General features: G+C 52.9%; 5 protein-coding genes across 5 annotated transcripts; 3 read left to right on the top strand and 2 right to left on the bottom strand.

The window, feature by feature from the left end:
- Window positions 1–45: 45 nt before the first annotated feature.
- B0T23DRAFT_419523 (Cullin family-domain-containing protein) lies at window positions 46–3,732 on the top strand. Its single transcript, XM_062839706.1, has 2 exons — window positions 46–3,253; window positions 3,333–3,732. Exons 1-2 carry the CDS (start codon window positions 249–251, stop codon window positions 3,388–3,390), a joined length of 3,063 nt encoding a protein of 1,020 aa, XP_062694307.1. The 5' UTR covers window positions 46–248; the 3' UTR covers window positions 3,391–3,732.
- A 3,657-nt stretch (window positions 3,733–7,389) lies between these two features.
- B0T23DRAFT_313379 (uncharacterized protein) lies at window positions 7,390–8,665 on the top strand (the record flags this gene model as incomplete). The annotated part of the gene is made up of 2 exons (XM_062834738.1): window positions 7,390–7,923; window positions 8,021–8,665. 2 exons carry the CDS (start codon window positions 7,390–7,392, stop codon window positions 8,663–8,665), a joined length of 1,179 nt encoding a protein of 392 aa, XP_062694306.1.
- A 2,135-nt stretch (window positions 8,666–10,800) lies between these two features.
- B0T23DRAFT_120273 (uncharacterized protein) lies at window positions 10,801–14,198 on the bottom strand. The gene is made up of 3 exons (XM_062832026.1): window positions 13,648–14,198; window positions 11,935–13,535; window positions 10,801–11,869 (listed from the first exon to the last, which is right to left on the bottom strand). The coding sequence occupies exons 1-3, from the start codon at window positions 14,057–14,059 to the stop codon at window positions 11,009–11,011; spliced, it is 2,874 nt and encodes a 957-aa protein (XP_062694305.1). The 5' UTR covers window positions 14,060–14,198; the 3' UTR covers window positions 10,801–11,008.
- A 684-nt stretch (window positions 14,199–14,882) lies between these two features.
- Window positions 14,883–15,396, top strand: B0T23DRAFT_394946 (uncharacterized protein; the record flags this gene model as incomplete). Its single annotated transcript, XM_062838158.1, has 2 exons — window positions 14,883–14,931; window positions 14,999–15,396. The coding sequence occupies 2 exons, from the start codon at window positions 14,883–14,885 to the stop codon at window positions 15,394–15,396; spliced, it is 447 nt and encodes a 148-aa protein (XP_062694304.1).
- On the bottom strand, window positions 15,178–16,053 carry B0T23DRAFT_377672 (uncharacterized protein). The gene has a single exon (XM_062837038.1). It carries the CDS (start codon window positions 15,986–15,988, stop codon window positions 15,638–15,640), a length of 351 nt encoding a protein of 116 aa, XP_062694303.1. The 5' UTR covers window positions 15,989–16,053; the 3' UTR covers window positions 15,178–15,637.
- Between the last annotated feature and the right edge of the window lie 1,112 nt (window positions 16,054–17,165).

Raw genomic sequence — 17,165 nt, 5'->3', positions numbered from 1 at the left:
TCGCCGTTGTCGCTGACACGGTGCCGGAGCTCCCCCCCCCCCACCTGGAATTGTTAACTCCGTCATGCCCCGGCCGGCCGTCTTGACTTGAACTTCCACTTCCTCCCACGCAATTCAAAGAATCTTGTTGACAACAGTCCATAAGCGCTTCCCAGTTCACGCAGCCTGTAAATATTGACAGCACAATAAGTATATAAGCCTGCCGCGCAGGCGAGAGGAGACGTTTGTTGAAAACGACTTGTCCATCGATGCCTTCGAACAGCACTGCCAATCCGTCCGAGTTGTCTCGTGACAACAACAACAATAACAACATCACCACGAGCCATCTTCATCAGCATACGCCATCATCACCGCCGCAAGCCACCCCGACCAAGCGCCGCTTCGACGACTTGAACCTGAAGGACAAAGGCGCCCAGCAGTCGCACCTCCACGCCGCCGCATCATCCAGCACCAACACTGCTGCTCCCAACAAGCGCTCCCGCTCCGAGTTATTCGCTGCCTCTTCCGCCGCCCACCCGACAACAGCCACAACACCTCCTACCATGTCCGCCAAACTCAAGGGCAAACGCCCCGCCTCCGGCCCGCCCGAGGTAATCGACCTCACCCAAGGAAGTAACAACTCCGCAGGGAGTTCGCCTGTTGCCACTTCTTCTCATTCGCACATACGAGGGCCACCACTATCTTCCTCGCACAGCACGGGCCGTACGTCAACCGCGCCGCTTAACCCCAAGGGCGGCGGCATGGCCACGGGCAAAACACCAGGGGGCACCAACTACCTCCAAACACACATTGGCGCCCGCCGCCTCGTCGTCAAGAACCTCCGCCCTGTCGCCACCCAGACTCAGACCGAAGAAGCGCACTATGCACGCATTCGCGGCGATCTGGATACGGCGCTTAGAGCTATCTTTAGCGGGCACGGTGCCAGTGCCGCTCCTGCTCCTGGGGGCTACAGTCCTAGTCCCGGCGGCCCGGGTGGTCAGAGCCGAAGCGGAGCGGCGGGCAATAACACCACTACGGGCGGCCAACCTATGGAGAAACTATACCGCGGGGTGGAAGATATCTGCCGACGGGGCAAGAAGGAGAGTGGGGAATTGTACGAGTGGTTGAAGGATCGGTGCAAGGGGTGGTTGAACAGTGACGAGGTGCTCAAGTCGTTATTGGCGGCTGCTCCGTCCATAGCTTCCGATATGGGAGGGGAAGAGGATGTGATCCTGCTCAGGGCGGTGCTGGCCGCTTGGAAGAGGTGGATTGCGCAGCTTTTGGTGATCAGATGGATCTTCAGCTACTTGGATAGGAGTTATCTACTTCCCGGTGGTAGCGGGACTATTGCGGAAGGAAAGGGCAAGAGTGCTAGTGGCAAAAGGGAGGGGCCAACGAGTGTCAATGATATGGGCATCAGTGCGTTCCGCAGCGCCATGTATAGCTCGAGGAGCAGGAACGGCGCCAATATGCTGACCATCGGCGCACGGGTGGTCAATGCTGTGTGTGTGTTGGTTATGTTTGATCGGCTGGATGACAGCAGATTCGATTCGCAGCTGTTGAGGGAATCGGTGGTCATGTTGAGGCTCTGGGGCGTGTACGGCAAGGAGTTGGAGCCCAAGTTTATCAATGAGTCGCGAGAGTACGTGAGGAGGTTTGCGGAAGAGCGCAGCGAGTCGTGCGGGCTCAAGGACTACATTGTTGCTTGTGAGCGGCTGCTCAACAAGGAAAGCGAGCGGTGCGATTTGTACAACTTTGACAGCACCACTAAGCGCCAGCTCAAGGACGACGCGCACGACATTCTCATCTTCAACTATGCGGAGAAGCTGCTGGACAGCGGCAGCGTCGCAAAGTTGCTGGACGCAAACGACCTCGATTCTATCAAGGCCCTGTACGAGCTGCTAAAGTTGTCAGGTATTCAGAAGAGGCTGAAGGGACCGTGGGAGCAGTACATCAGGAAGGCGGGTGCGGCCATTGTCAGCGATACGGCTAGGGGCGACGAAATGATTATTCGCATCTTGCAGCTGCGTCGCGCGCTAGACGTAATGATTCGCGATGCGTTCGGCAGAGATGAAGATTTCACGTACGGGTTACGCGACGCTTTCGGGTTCTTCATCAACGACAAGTCGGTGTCATCGTCGTGGAATACGGGCACCTCGAAGGTGGGCGAGATGATCGCCAAGCACATTGACATGTTGCTACGCGGTGGTCTCAAGACGTTACCCAAGGCACTGTTGTCTGATGTCAAGGACAGGCAGGATGCCGAAAGGAGCGGCATTGCTAGCACGGCAGATGAAGATGCTGAGCTGGATAGACAACTGGACCACAGCCTGGAGCTTTTCCGGTTCATCCAGGGCAAGGACATCTTCGAGGCGTTCTACAAGAAGGACCTCGCGCGCAGACTCCTCATGGGTCGCAGTGCTAGCCGTGACGCGGAGAGGAACATGCTGGCCAAGCTGAAGAACGAGTGCGGTTCAAGTTTCACCCACAATCTGGAGATCATGTTCAAGGATCAGGAACTGGCCAAGGACGAAATCGCCTCCTACAAGACCTGGCTAGCCGGTAGGGGCGAGGACTCGCCCGTAGCCAATTCGGAGCTCGACCTGAGCGTTAATGTCCTGTCAGCCGCCGCATGGCCTACCTACCCCGATGTTCGCGTCCTGTTGCCGCAAAATGTGCTGGACCACATCACCACGTTCGACACGTACTACAAATTCAAGCATACCGGTCGCCGTCTAACATGGAAGCACAACCTCGCGCACTGCGTCGTCAAGGCACGCTTCGACCGCGGACCAAAGGAACTACTCGTCTCGGCCTTCCAAGCCATCGTCCTCGTCCTCTTCAACGAAGCCGAGGAAAAGTCTCCGGACGGGATCCTCTCCTACGAGCAACTCGCCTCAGCAACGGGGATGCCCGACCCCGAGCTTCAACGAACTCTGCAGTCCCTAGCCTGCGGCAAGACGCGCGTCATCAACAAACACCCCAAGGGTCGCGACGTCAACAAGACCGACACGTTTTCTGTTAACAAGTCCTTCACCGATCCCAAGTTCCGAGTCAAGATCAACCAGATCCAACTCAAGGAGACCAAGGAAGAGAACAAGGAGACGCATGAAAGGGTCGCGCAGGACAGACAGTTTGAGACGCAGGCGGCGATTGTGCGCATCATGAAGAGCCGGAAGAAGATGGCGCATGCGCAACTGGTGGCCGAAGTGATTAACCAGACGAAGCAGAGAGGGGCGGTAGATGCGGCGGATATCAAGGCGAATATAGAGAAGTACGTTTTTTTCGGTGTTTTCCTTCGGGTACTGACACATTTGGGAGGGATGTATACTAACCTTTTTGATGAAAACCAGGCTTATCGAAAAGGATTATATCGAGAGAGAGGGTGGGAATTACGTCTATCTTGCGTAGATATTGGGCGTGTGGGCAGGTAGGAAAGAAAGGGAAGAGAGCGTTACTGAGGTTGAAGCATTTTTTGGTAAGGTAAACTTGGTTTTTGTAGGTTTGTTGTATTGTGATTCTAACGAATGGCGGCTTCTTGGTATCTGGGTTGGTTTTGGAACGGGATGCATACTTGAACGAATAAGGGCTTTTTACGATGGAATGGAAATGGATTCAGTAATCATCCAGGACTCATTCAAGCATGTGATTGACAGCCAGCGCACCACCGACAACACTACCCATCGTTCAGCACCATCTATCCATTTCACTTCCACCCAGCAAACTGAGCCAGCCCAGGGAGCATGAACGGGCAAATGTGGCAAGCTCACGGGTGGCCGGCCAGTTACACAAAAGAAAGGAGGGGATCCCATATCTTCAAGTACCTGGCTGATGTCGAACTGAACCACTCTCACCTATTCTTAACCCCTTCAGCCCGTTCAATGCCCGGCCGGTCTCAGACACGCATATGTACATCTGGCGGCGTTCTGTTGTATACGATACGGGTTCCAGACCCAGACTCGTGCCTCCGGTTGAATGCGGGCGCTGACATGATTGATGCGTGATGAAGTCTAGGGACATGTGTAGACGAGTGGTTGTTCGGAAAAAGGGTTGACTAAACCATGGGTTTCCAAATCTCGAGAAAAGTAGAGGATTCCATCTCATCTCATCTCATCGGGATCGATAGAGAGGCTTGACACTTCGCTATTCAAGAGCATGAAAGATGACCAGATCACACAGCTGTGTTCATTGAAATTTGGTAACCTCTTACTCAGACAGCCGATGACGAGGAAAGGGTACGGTCTTCTCTTTCCCGGACCTAAGCCGGGGGCGTCCGATCGTCTGGAGTGAAGGAATGGCTTATCGTGATGAGCGATAGTATATGTGATGACGAGCGACCTGGGACCGCGCGAATACTGTACTACGGAGCCATCGATATGTTGCTTCTTCCGAATTTCCTTTATTTTTTGGGGGCCCTTATTATTCGTTCTTGGAAAAATAACCGACCAAACATCACCGCATTCTCTATTCTCCGAAGACCAAGCCAAGACATCTTGCCGTGATTGAACTATTTCTACCCCGCTGATCGATCATATTCCAGGATTGCGAGAAAAAGCATATGAACACTTGGATTATAAAGAATTATACCGACACATATTCCACATCCTCTTCAAGAGCAAGCCTCGGTTATTAATATTGTGATAAGTAGGGCACCCACCCCTATTGCCTACCTCAATGCCGAACGAACGTGGCCCCGTGGCACACCCGAAGGCGTGGTGATGATGGTGTCTTCCGGGGGTACGTAGGGTACCGCAAACATTGTTGGGGTTACGGGGGTACGGGGTACCTTGACGAGCTATGTACGGGCGGGAGACCATCGCGAGATTGCGAGATTGGGAATCTCTCTCGCGCCACGGTCCACCACACTACACTTGAGAGGATCAGAAGGATCATTCCGCTTTGTGCTGATCCCCGGAACCGGCCGGATCTACAATGGAGGCTGAGGGTGGTCTAGACTTTTTCCGTCTTTTGTTTCTCTGTTGTGCGAAGGATCGTTTTCAGACGACCGTCAAAGTCGGAATGTTAAGAAGGAAGAACAAGGAAGCCGTGGCTTGTCAAAGAAAATCCAGACAGATGTCCTGTCGCACCAATAATGTCGTGCAAGCAGGACTCGAACTTGAGAACACCCGAACGTGGCAAGGGGTGAGGTACACAGCAGACAGAGCTAGAAGGACTTATGAGAAGCTTGGATGAGAATCTTTCCCCGTCCGATTGCAGATTGGATTCATTCGCTGTGGGCATCCGCCGGGGTGCAATTGGGAAAAGTCCGAGGCCAGTGAAGCAAGTGTGTTGATGATTGATTGCTTCGACGACAGTGATGGGAGACGGATTCGCTTACAAAATCGATTTGTTTACACGCACGGACGCACTCGCTTGGCAGCAGCTGCTGATGAAAAGCCAAATCTCGCTTATGTGCCGGTTTGCGGTCGCCAGTGAGGTGGTAGTCTTTTCTTCCCATCTTTTGCCCTCAACCACCGATCTGGAAGTCAACTGAACATCGATGGCTTGTACCTGCGTCTGATCTAAATCGGGTTCATCATCCAGTTGATGCGATGCTGAACCCTACCAGGTACCACTGAATTCCACGCACGCACGTTGAATGGGCCGTCGGCCGTCTTTGGCTTTCATCGCTTCATCCAATGAGATGACAAATTGTGGCACTTGTTCCCAACCTTTTCTTTCGTACGTTCCTCCCGTCGCTTGCGCTCATCTGGAGGCTGAAAGAGAGCCACTCCAACGCCACCAAACCACCACAATCAACCACCATCAATAATCGTCATTAACCGTTTACGACCTCTTTCCTCTCTTTAGCAAATTCGATTGGTTCACCGAGTTCACCCAATGACAGCTATGGAAGGCTGATGGAAGCAATAAAATGCACAAAGTCGGCTTCATGCACCGAGCCAATGCGCAGCCAGCAGCAACAGCGAAAGAGATGCGCAAGACAGGTCCCCTGCATTATATACGCTGTATGTATACACGTACATAATGTAGTGTACGTACCTTTGTTATTATAAAATGCGCCATTCAATAATTGATCACCACGCTTCTCGCCTACCCACTTGCTTGCATCGGTGTAACCAAGCCCAGCGGTCCGAGCTCTCGTCCCGTTCGTTGGTGATGGCCTCTTTCGGGACCCCTGTTGACCATCCTCGCCGTCCACACCCCTGCTCCACTCCGCATGCATCTCCAAGGTACGAGACAGAGATCCCACTCTGCTTGTCTCAACATCGAGGTCCGTTCTCGAGTAAAACACCCTCCAGGCCATCACCGGGCTTAGCATCCACCATGGTCGGCTCATTCAACGTCTTGGAAGGAACTAGTGAAGAGAGAAGGTTGTCGAAGCTCGAGGACGGCACAGAGGGACACAACAGGACAGCCACAACGCCGGGCCTCAAAAAAAAAAAAAAAAAAAAAAAAAAAAAAAAAAAAAAAAAAAAAAAAAAAACCACACCACCATCAACAAAGAAGCATTGGGGCTGGCCTCTCTGCCACTTTACCCCTGACCCAGATCTTTACAGTAGCAGCCTTTACGCACAGCACTAGTGTAGTGCCACCCCCAATGGGAACATTAGCACTTGTCCGACTGCCTTTTTTGTTTACCTAATTTCCTCGTCCACCCCTCTCAGCCCTCTTTGTTTTCCTTCGAGCCATTTCTCTTCTCCCAACAACAGACAGGACAGGGTACATGGCTCTGCCCTGCTCTCAACACCATTATTCATCTCCGCAGCCGAGCCAACCATCCATCCGGGCGAACCAAGTGTCCGCACTCCGCTCGCCCCCAGCTTCCATTCTGGCCAGAACACCCGCAGACCTTTGCCTTTTTTTTCTGCATTGCTTCTGCAACCACCGTCGGCATTGCACCGGTTCTTCGTCTCCATTGGTGTCCCATTGTTCTGTTCCTCGTCTTATATTTACCCGCCTACCCATATCGGACGATTTCCCTGATCCCGCCCGCCCTTGGGCCTTTCTTCTAAGTAAAGCCCACGGGACGCTGCCTTTGGATTGGACCAGACAGATGCCAACATTGGATTGTTAGCTCCTCCTCCTCCTCACCCCCATCCCGCCTTGTTGGGCCGGCGCCATTTATCACCCATCACTCCCCGGTCTCCCTACAAGGAACTGGACCGCTGCAGTGATATAAAGACAGGAAAGACATCCCCACTTGCGCTTCCCTTGCTCGCTCGCTGCTCTCATCGCTTAACCCCCCCCCCGTCCTGGTCATCAACATACGAAGGGAGATCGACTAAACCATACCGAGACATACGCGCCCTAACACCGATCTGTCTGTCTAACCCGGCCGATCAGGAAATTTCCCGTCCTTCGTTTTTACATACCCTACAACTCGACATCTGTGTTCCACAGAGTAATGTACCACCAACTGCTACGACACTCTGTTACAGCCGTGACATGATCATGTACTCGTTTACCTCCCGTTTTTCACAAAAGACCCAATGGGTTGTCGTCACCCTAGTCGTCCTGCTTTGCCTTGTCAGCCAGGTAACAGCGCGGGCGCTGGCTATCGAAATCAAGGATGACTTGAGCACCTCCATCGACTTTAACGCGCCGTTGGATATCGACACCTCGGAACCACCAACCATCGATGAAGGAGAATGGATCTTGCTATCACCGGAGGAGGCGGAGTTGAAGCATGGAGGGTTGAGGAAGCGTGAGGAAAAGGAAATGACCTCCGTGGCATCCGGCTCCGTGACAACCACCTTCCAAATCGCCGTCTCTACCGTCACCGAGAAACCCACGGGTACTTCCACTTTCACCGCCGCCCGGGCCGAAGAGACCGCCGCCGTATCGAGCTCCCTACCCAAGTTCTTCGACGGCAGTTTATCCGCCAACTTTGGTCCCAACAGCAACTGCCCGGCTTTTCTCAACTCTTTTCTCAATAACCAGACTTTCAACCAGTGCTACCCCATCTCGTTATTGATGCAGGTATGTACTATGTTCCCACTTTTGTTGTTGTTGTTGTCCTTCTCTTCTCCTCTTATTCATATTATACAATAACTAACATCCCTTCCCCTTCGCGCAGGGCTCCCAATCCTTCTTCCAAGCTCAACGCTCCCTCGTCTCGCTCACCCGCGTCCTCGACGCCTCGTGCTCTCCCAACGCCAACTTCTGCACCTCCTACCTCTCTTCGCTCGCCTCTGACCTCATCTCGGACGCCAACTGCGGCGCTGAGTTCCGCGCCGGCCACACCGTCGTCCGCGACGCGTACGTCGCCCTGATCGCCTACGCCCCCGTTCGCTCGGCTACCTGTCTGAAAGACACCACCACCTCCTCCTCCTCCTCTTCTTCAGAAGTAGTCGAAGGATACTGCTACGCAAACGCCGTCATGAACTTCACCAACCCTAGCTCCGTCTATGTCTATCACCTGGCGCTGAATGTCAGTTTGCCCGGGTCGACGGTGCCGACCTGTGATGGGTGTCTGAGGGAGACGATGCAGGTCTATCATGCGGCTGCCGCCGACCGCAAGCAGCCCGTGGCGGGAGTTTATGTGCAGGCAGCCAAGATGGTGAATGTGGTTTGTGGCGTGGGGTTTGCTAATGAGACATTGCCCGAGGAGATAGTGTCGTCGTCCACGAGCGGTGGTGCAGGTACATTGGGGTCAAGGAAGCTGGTGGTGGTAGTGCCGGTTTTTACGACGGTGGTGGCGGGGTTGGTGTGGTTGATATGATATGAGAATGAAATGATGGAGCGGGTGTGCGCCGCTCTGATCGTTTCGAAGAGGGCAGGCAGGTAATGCTGGTCGAGACGGAACCAAACACACAACACTTAATGGCTTTTTGTCTAATGATAATCAACGGTATATACAGGTACATATGAGGGGGGAAGGGCATGATAATCTGGATCTGGACCGGATGGGATTAGGAGGCTACACAACGGCGCTACAGCAACAGCAGCGTCGAAGCCAGCAAAGGAGTTGGAAAGATAAGATTGACGGAAAAACGACCCGGTTTTTGGTCGCGGCTTTTGACTTTTCTCTGGTAATTGGTTCTGGTTCTTGGATATACTTTTTTAACGACCTTAGGAGACGGCGCTTGATAGATACCCTTTTCTTTTTCTTGCATGGATGTATTCCAATATTAGCAACATTTGGATGATCACCATCTACCTTCTTTGTAAAACATATAGCCAATTACAGATTAGTCGAACAACCTGCCAGAACGCTCTTGATTGACGGACTGCAATTTTCACGTGTTATCACTTGGTCGTATTGCCTCGTCGGATGTGCATAAGAGCCGAGTACGTTTGAAACTGTTTACACCTGTTCACGCATTGAGTGAACACCAGTTGCGAAGTGAACAAGTAGACGAAGATCCACCGAGATCTTCACAGAGCTCATGCTTATAAGCACCAACGAGCGAGCGGAAAGACTTCACCGCTATGATCAGACTGTTTCCCAAAAATTCCCGTATCGATCCAATAACATTCACGTCAAATATGTTCTACTCATGATAGCATATTTTCTAGATTCCATGTACCAAACAGCGGTATATTCCCTCGTTCAACCCACATCACATCCCCAATCGCCGTGAGTACAACGAAATGGCAAGCGTATGTCTCCCTCTCTCTAGCTTATATTCCCCCGTTCGCCAAACGGTGTCCAAGATTTTTTCCACTTTGCTTCTATCTCTTTCCTGTCTTGTCTTGTGCCTTTCGCACCAGTTTGCACTCGCCCGTCTGTCCAGTCCAGTCCGGCTGCCTGTTTACCAGTTTGCTTACTGGCTTGCTTGCCCCTAACGAAGAGCGGAACAATAACGATACTGTGAGAAACCCAAACAGCAAGTGATGAAAACAACAATGCCATGCCATAAGTTTCCACAAGGAATTACTACTCTGTGTATATATATATAGGTAAGATCAAACGCCAACGAACGCCTTTGTTTCTCATCTCACTCCGGGCACTTCCCAAATTCAAAAAAAACGCCGTTGCCGACTGATGCTTTTCCATATCTCCGATTCCCATTTTGTTTCTGAGACCTAACGCCTTGGAGAGATAAAGAGAAAGAGAGCAAGAAAAAAAAGAAAAGAAAAGAAAAAGGGAGAAAGGGAAGAGGTGGTGAGACAAAGAGGGAGCTCTGTATGAGTTTGAAACAAGCAACCAAGTAGGCATCTGCCACCCAGGTCCACTGTAGCCACACGTCTGCATTGGCAGATATCTTCACCGTGAAGTCCACCTGTATCATGGTTCCTGTAGATATACTTTTTTCAACACGACCTCCTCCAGCGATCAGCTGCCAGAAGCTGCCCGGCCGTTTGGGATGTAGCGAGGATGAATGTATCTGCTATCACTTGTGTGTGTGTGTGTGTCAATCCACCACCACCACCACCACCGCGTCCGTTGTCAAAATGCAGTATTGCGTTCTCTACCAATAGAAAATTCCTCCAAGGCAATACAAGGGGGCAGGTGCGTGTGTGTCCATGACTGAAAAGTCAGCCAGCAATACTGCTACCCCTCGTCCACCAATTATAGTAGCCTACCGCCTATATGTTGATGACCGTCAAATTGTTCCTAGCACCGGCACATCCATCACCCAATCCGTCACCGACCTAGACCTGAATATAAAAATAAACTTGTTGCTGATGAAAGGAACATCGTAGGAAAGCAATAACCAGAGTCCATGCCTGTCTGTCTGTTCGTCCGTCTTTCCCCGGACATTTGACATGCTGAGAATGATGACTCAGAAAACCATCAACCCTTTGGACCGTGTACCAACCGGTTTTGGATATATGACCAACCGACCAACCGACCCACCAACATGAACCGGATAAACGAGTACCCACCAAACCAACCACTTTTCTAATGCCAACCAGCCAACAATGATTCCAGGGCGGTTAGGCGGTAACCGTTTCATGCAACGAACCGATAAGGAAAAGGCCATTCGAGCATTTTCCTTGAACTGTGCCTCTCTGTTCATGATTTGCTTTCAACAGCCCTTGAACTCTTTTCCACGCACCCAGAAGAATAAAAAAAGAAAGAGAAAAAAAAGAAATGAAAAGAACTTATAAAAGGTAGCTAACGACTGACGGGCTCCTGTTGTACCCTTTGCTTATTACTCTTCTCATCACGACCAGCATCCATCCCACTCTCATCGGATACAGCAGGTGATGCCTCCGAGGTATGGTGGGCCTTGGTCCCATTTACCCCGTTCACCTTGCTGGTCGCAGCACCCGCTCCCTGGACAGTAACACTCACCCGGCGCTCGGCCTCCTCATCCTCCAGCCTCTGCGCTTCTTCGTTCTCCCTCATTAAGGCCTCCTCTTGCTCGCGCATTGATCGCTCCTCTTCGGTGAGTGGAGTATCTGTCGGCGGCGGCGGAGGGGGCGGAGGGCTGGGGATCGAGTCTTCGGTTGTCGAGTCCTCCTTGGCTCGCTTCGGTGAAGGTATCGCTTCGGATGCCGGCGCCGGAACCTCTTGCTCTTCCGCACGCTTCCTCTTGCGGTCTGGGCTGGAGGTGGCAGGAGTATTCTCGCCCTCATCCTCCACGTCTGTAAGGACGATATCGCCATCGGCGTCGGGCTGCTGGTTCTTGACGGGGGCATTGCTGGCGCCGTTACGGCCAAGTGGTGACTTGGGTTCCATTGCTGAACCGCCGTTGGTAGGCGATGGGGCGCCGGAAGATGATGGCCCGGCTTTCTGTGCAGCGCGCTGCTCGTTTTCCCTGTGCTTGACCACAGCACGATCAAAGAAGTCCTTAACAAATTTCTTGATCTTCCTTGCCTGGTTGGAGGAAATGGTCGTAGGGTCATCGACACGGTGGTTCTTGTAGTCGGAAGCAACCAGTTTTTTGTTTATCTCACGGCCGAAACGCTTAAGGTCTTCCTTGGGAAGTCTTCGGTGAAACTTGTCCATGACGTATTTCACATGAGGAAAGAGCTGAAAGTACTTTGTTTAGCGTCACCGCAATAGGAGGGGGAGTTGGCTTCCGGGATTGGACATACTGTGTTCTCGTAGATCTTCATTTGTTTCTCAACCGGAAGAGACCTCCACTTCTCCTTCTTACCATTGTCTGGCACGGGTGTGTTGGATTTAGGGGTTTGGTTCGCAGAATGGCGGGGCGTCGGCTCCTTAGTCAAACTGTCGATGATATCCTGCAGAGCCTTCTGGTTTTGTTCCACCTTGGCAGAGGGCTTGGGCACGTCGACAGCAGGCGTTGTAGGCCGCTGCCACTGGGTATGGCCGCTCTTGTCGTAAAAATAGTATTTGCCTGTGCTGTCAGTGGTGACAAACCATCCTGCAGGAAGATTCGTTGGAAGCTTGCGTGGTCTCTGGTTGTTGAAGTAGTTCATGTTCCGTTGGGGAATGTTGCTGCGGGGACCCGTGGGCACAACCATGTTCTCGAATGGATTGACAGGTCTTGAGGGATGCTCCTCATGATTGACGTTACGGCGGTCATCCTCAAACGAATTTGTGGTTACGGGAGCGGAGGGGTCGAGCTTCTTGCGCGGGATGCGATAGGCTGTCTCCAATTTGCTCCATTCCTGAAGCAATCGTTTGGACTGCGACGCGACATCTTCATGGTCGGAATGGGTGAGGGGCTCGACGGCGGCTTCGATGTTGGAATCGGTAATCTTGTTCTTGGTGATGCGGGGGAGTTGGTACAGGATATCGAGAATCTGCAGAACGACATTGGTGTCTTCCTTAAAGGTGTTGAGGGTTGTCTTCAAAATCTGGTATCCGTGCATCTTAACAACCCGGTTCCGGACATGGTCATCGTCGGCATTCTGAAGGCGGCCGAGCAGCTTGACGGCAATCCATTTCTCCTTGCACTGCATGAGCGTAGCCATGACCTTGGTGACACCCTCTTCATCGAGGCCACGAGGCTCGAAGCGGTTGATGTACTCTTCATCGTCCTCGGTAGCCTTCTTCTTGCGGGGCTTCTTGACGGTGGCCGCCACCGCCGTGTCCCAGCTGTCTCCATCTTCGATACCAAGCGCCTCGATGGTGGCAGGAGGCAGTTTGGTTGCACGCTCTGTTTGCGTTTTGCCGCCAATGAAACCGGTGCAGTTTGCTTCACCGCAGTAGCAAGGCTGCGGGTCGGCGCCATAGCGGTCCACGTTGTAGTTGAACACCAGTTCCTCACCAGCCTTGATTGCGCGCCCCGCAAAAATGCCCATGCGCAGCTTGTCACCAACCACCCACTTGTCGACGTAGCAATTAGGATCGCACGAATGGTTGCAGAACCTGCCGAGGTTGCCCTTCTTAGTGGCATCAACAAACTCGGATTTGGTTAGTGACATGAAATAGAAGTGCTTGATGCCCTCCTTGTCGTATTTGACCATGCGGCTGCGAAATGTCGGTTCGTTGATAACCTCGCCAATGTACTCGAAAATGAAGTCGTTAACTTGCAAATCCGTGTTTGCCCGGAGGCCGAACCCCTTCTTTTCCGTCTTGATGACCGACACGTCGGCATACTGTTTTCGCTGAAAGCGCTGGTTCTGGCATCCGCTACCACAGTTGCAATCGCCGTCAACGCACTCCATTTTCGTGGCCCGATTGATACAGTCTGAATCTTCCCCGCACGCATGGTTCATATCACCGCCTATACGATGAGCCAGGTGTCAGTATTCGGTTGGGGGGGCGCCGGCGGGCGGGCGGGCCGGAGGAGGACATGACGCTAGCGGCAAGGGGAAACTGAAGATATTTTCACTTACGCCATTCTTCCGCACAGTCACAATCCAACGCGTCGTGCTCGGATGCACCCATGTTCTTTGAGCCATAGAGACAGTCATGAATGACCTGGAAATGTGTGCATGCCTCTTCCCTCACGTCGGGGAGATGGTTGAAGAGCACCGGCTCCCTCTTCATGTTCTTCTGAGATGCCTTTCGCGAAGGCTTTTGTGTCGGGACATTTTCGCTGGGAGTTGCTGTGCTCTCACTCGCAGCCTTGTGCTCGTCGGGCGACATGCTTGGGGGTCTCGAGTTTCCGGTCTGGGAGCCGTTTGGCGTGGCCGCATTGCCGGCGTTGCTGGCGCCATCCCGTTTTAGCTTGGAGCCGTTCATCTTGGAGTGTTCCTCCGACTTTGATTCCTTGGACGAATCCGGTGAGCGACGGCCGTCCTCCATGGTGGATGCAGCAGCTGGGGTCGCCCTGCGCGCACCCGAATAAGGGACTGTGAGTAATGGTTCGGTTGTGTGTCTGTGTGTCGAGGGCACTTGGCGCACGTTTGCCGTACGAAGGTCGCAGTCGAAGGAAAAACTAAGAAGGTGCAGATCGAAAAGGCAACCTAGGGAAAAGGAGACGGTCGGCGGAGTCGGTAGGATTAGGCGCAAAGATCATGAGAAGGTGAGAGTGGAGCGAGCGACGGGCTGAAAAGAAGGTGACGTCTCGTCTCGGCGGCAGAATGATGCAAGTTGATGTGGCCGAGTACCTGTGTAGTCGGCTAAGTAAAGCGTGTGGTGCTTCGCGGTGCTTTCGTTGGAGAGGAAGGGAAGGAAAAGGATGCCGGTCGCTGGTGCCGTTATTCTTCCGTTGCCGTTGCGGTGTTCTTGTCTTGGCTCCTTGATCTTTGCGACAGCATGCTCAACTGCGACTGGACCGCTGGCTGGCGACTCGGATGCTGAGAGGGTTCAGTTGGAGGCGACGAACTGCCACGCCTCAGTTGGGCTGAAGCAATTATTCAGTTGTTGACTGCCGGGAAAATACGCTGCCAAAGAGAGAATCGATGGGTCGGCGACGACGGTGGACGTAAGAGGGAGCTGTTTGGGGCAGACGACGCGCAGGTCCGAACAAGAGAGGGAGTCGCTGTTTCTCGGCGTGCCAGTTGCAGTCAGAATTCTGAGAGTCTGGGGACAAGCGTAGCAATGGGAATTGTTCGTTCGCGGCGGCTGGCGCTACTGCCAATTGGTATCGGCGCATGGTCAAAGAGATCGCCATTCAATGCTAAAGATGGCCGCCGGAGTCTTGTGGCAGGCAATCCAGCTGAGGCCGTGCCACCGTGAGCTTGTCCACCTCGCCTGGTCTGTCCGGCACTGTGCCGGTGGTCTTGATCTTGCCTGCCGCAGACCTCTGCGTTTCGTTTTTGGCAGCCTCGGCAGCCCCCGACGGCCCGGCAGCTGAAAAGCCAAAGGCATTCGGCAGCTGTCATGTCTGTTTGGGCTATGCTGACCCCACCATCAATTGGCGGCGCAATGGCATGGAATTCCCATTCGACCAGCAAAAAGTTCATCGCTTCATCACATCAATGGACATTGCCGTTGGAAGTGTCGGCGTTGGGCAGCGATTTTTCCAGCTATTCGACAAGGGGGAAGGCTTGTCTTCAGAGTCAATTAAGATTGCGAATGGCTCGAAATTGGGCGGCCTTGGTGTCAAGTGTCTCGTCCACTGTGGAATGGTGATGGAGAGAGAAGAGAATGCCTCGAGCAAAGCGGGAGTCTGGGGATATCCGGATGGGGAAGCTTAGGATCTAGGTTCCGGATGTGCTAAACCCAACCCTCCATGTCATTTCACGTCTCAACACCGATGACGTCCGACAACCTATATGAGCCCAAAGGGTCTGCTTTGTACTGGCGTTTCCGTCCCAACCTGTGCAGCCATCGCCGTCTGTGGAACAATAACCACATATCGTCCCCCTCTTCCATCGGAATGCGAAACTGCTGCAACTGCGTGGCGCTCTTGATAGACCACTGGTCACTTTCCAAGCTTTAAACATTGCCTTTAAGAAAAGGGTACTGCGGCGGAAGTAGTGTCTCTGACGGTTTCTGGCTTCGATATATGCTGTATGTGATCTCATATGTCAGGGACCCGCCAGGCTTGTCTTTGTGTGCAACGTCGTTGAACCATGCTCTCCCTCCTTTCTGGAAGGACCTCCCATATGCGTAGCACGTCGCCTCGGACCAAAAAGATAAAGGAATAAATAAACAAGGAGACATGGAACTGGGCGAAACGCATAAACACCATATGCAACCCGGGCGCAGACAGGGCGCAACATTGACAGCAAAGCGAACACGACGTAATGGGACAGCCAGCAGCAACCTAATGAGGCTGGTATTCATATAGCTGATGGCCCGGCAAAGCCTGATGGTACTATTGCTGGAAATGTTGCCAAATCCGTCCGCTTGCCCTGCCGTGCTCTTTGCTAAGGTTCCTTGGTGTAGCGAAAGTGTGTGCTGTGATGTGCTGGACGTGCTGGACCTTGCTGCTTGGTGCCCTGCCAGCTCATCTTGCAGCAGCTTTATGTGGAGAAGCGTCCGAGGTCATTGCAAGACATTTAAAGACGCTCGTGGGATTCCATGTTGTGGACCGCCGTCGCTGTTTCTTCCAGAATTCTCATGGAAGCTTCACACATTCCGACGATGGCGACAAACGACGGCGGCGACGACTCTCAAATCACCCTGACCGACATCACATTTCGCACTTGTCATAACCCGGACGATGCGGCTCTTACAAGGACGAACGCTTGACGTGTGCTTCTCAGCTCGTGTGATGGAACATGGCCGCGCAAACACCCTCATTGGCGAATCTTTTCAGCACAGCGTCCAATGGTCGCCGAAGCAAGCCTTCCGACCTCTAGTCAGTGGGGATTCGAACTACCAAGCTCAGAGATCAACGGGCCAATTGAACAAAGTTTTGTTAAGACGTCGCAGCTCAGCTTCAACAGAATTTCTCGTGCGACTTAAGAGCAAGACAAGAACCGGAAGACCGAGCGACCAAGAGGGGAAAAAAAAAAAAAAAAAAAAAAAAAAAAAAAAAAAAAAAAAAAAAAAAAAAAAGGCTCCGTGTTTCCTCGACTACGACAGGACCGTCAATCTCGCCGCCGCGATCATGGCTCAACGACCGACGAGGGGCACGATGAGGGAATGTGAAGAAAGGTGTCGCTGGAAATCTCGCACAGCGACGGGCGGAAGAAAAAGGGCCAGGGGCTGGTTGGACACGTTGGCACGAGTTGGGTTGGGTTCACGAATAAAAGGGTCGCGGCCAAATCTCACTCACCACCGCGTCCACCACCATCGACCACCACTACGGCCACCACCAGCTCCGTCTGCTGGCCACACTTCCCCAGAGCAGCCACACCCTATCATGGCGGCAGACCAGCAAATGGGGGGTCACATGTGCAGCTGCACGCTGGTCTCGGATGCATATGGCTGTCCATTTATCATCAGGCCAATCTGCAGGCCTGCAGGCGACACGTTATGAAGGCCATCTCGAGCATCCCTTTGGGTGCTAGATGCG

The sequence above is a fragment of the Neurospora hispaniola genome, assembly GCF_033458365.1.
Source record: "Neurospora hispaniola strain FGSC 10403 chromosome Unknown B0T23scaffold_3, whole genome shotgun sequence".
Taxonomy (NCBI): domain Eukaryota; kingdom Fungi; phylum Ascomycota; class Sordariomycetes; order Sordariales; family Sordariaceae; genus Neurospora; species Neurospora hispaniola.
This window is presented reverse-complemented; position numbering and strand designations above follow the sequence as displayed.

Excerpts from the sequence above, each read along its gene's own strand:
- B0T23DRAFT_419523 (XM_062839706.1), top strand. The coding sequence starts at position 249 with ATGCCTTCGAACAGCACTGCCAATCCGTCCGAGTTGTCTCGTGACAAC. Across the intron at positions 3,254-3,332 it reads ATCAAGGCGAATATAGAGAA|GCTTATCGAAAAGGATTATA; the intron begins GTACGTTTTTTT and ends GATGAAAACCAG.
- B0T23DRAFT_377672 (XM_062837038.1), bottom strand. The coding sequence starts at position 15,988 with ATGAATACCAGCCTCATTAGGTTGCTGCTGGCTGTCCCATTACGTCGT.
- B0T23DRAFT_120273 (XM_062832026.1), bottom strand. The coding sequence starts at position 14,059 with ATGGAGGACGGCCGTCGCTCACCGGATTCGTCCAAGGAATCAAAGTCG. Across the intron at positions 13,536-13,647 it reads TGACTGTGCGGAAGAATGGC|GCGGTGATATGAACCATGCG; the intron begins GTAAGTGAAAAT and ends CTCATCGTATAG. Across the intron at positions 11,870-11,934 it reads TGAAGATCTACGAGAACACA|CTCTTTCCTCATGTGAAATA; the intron begins GTATGTCCAATC and ends AAGTACTTTCAG.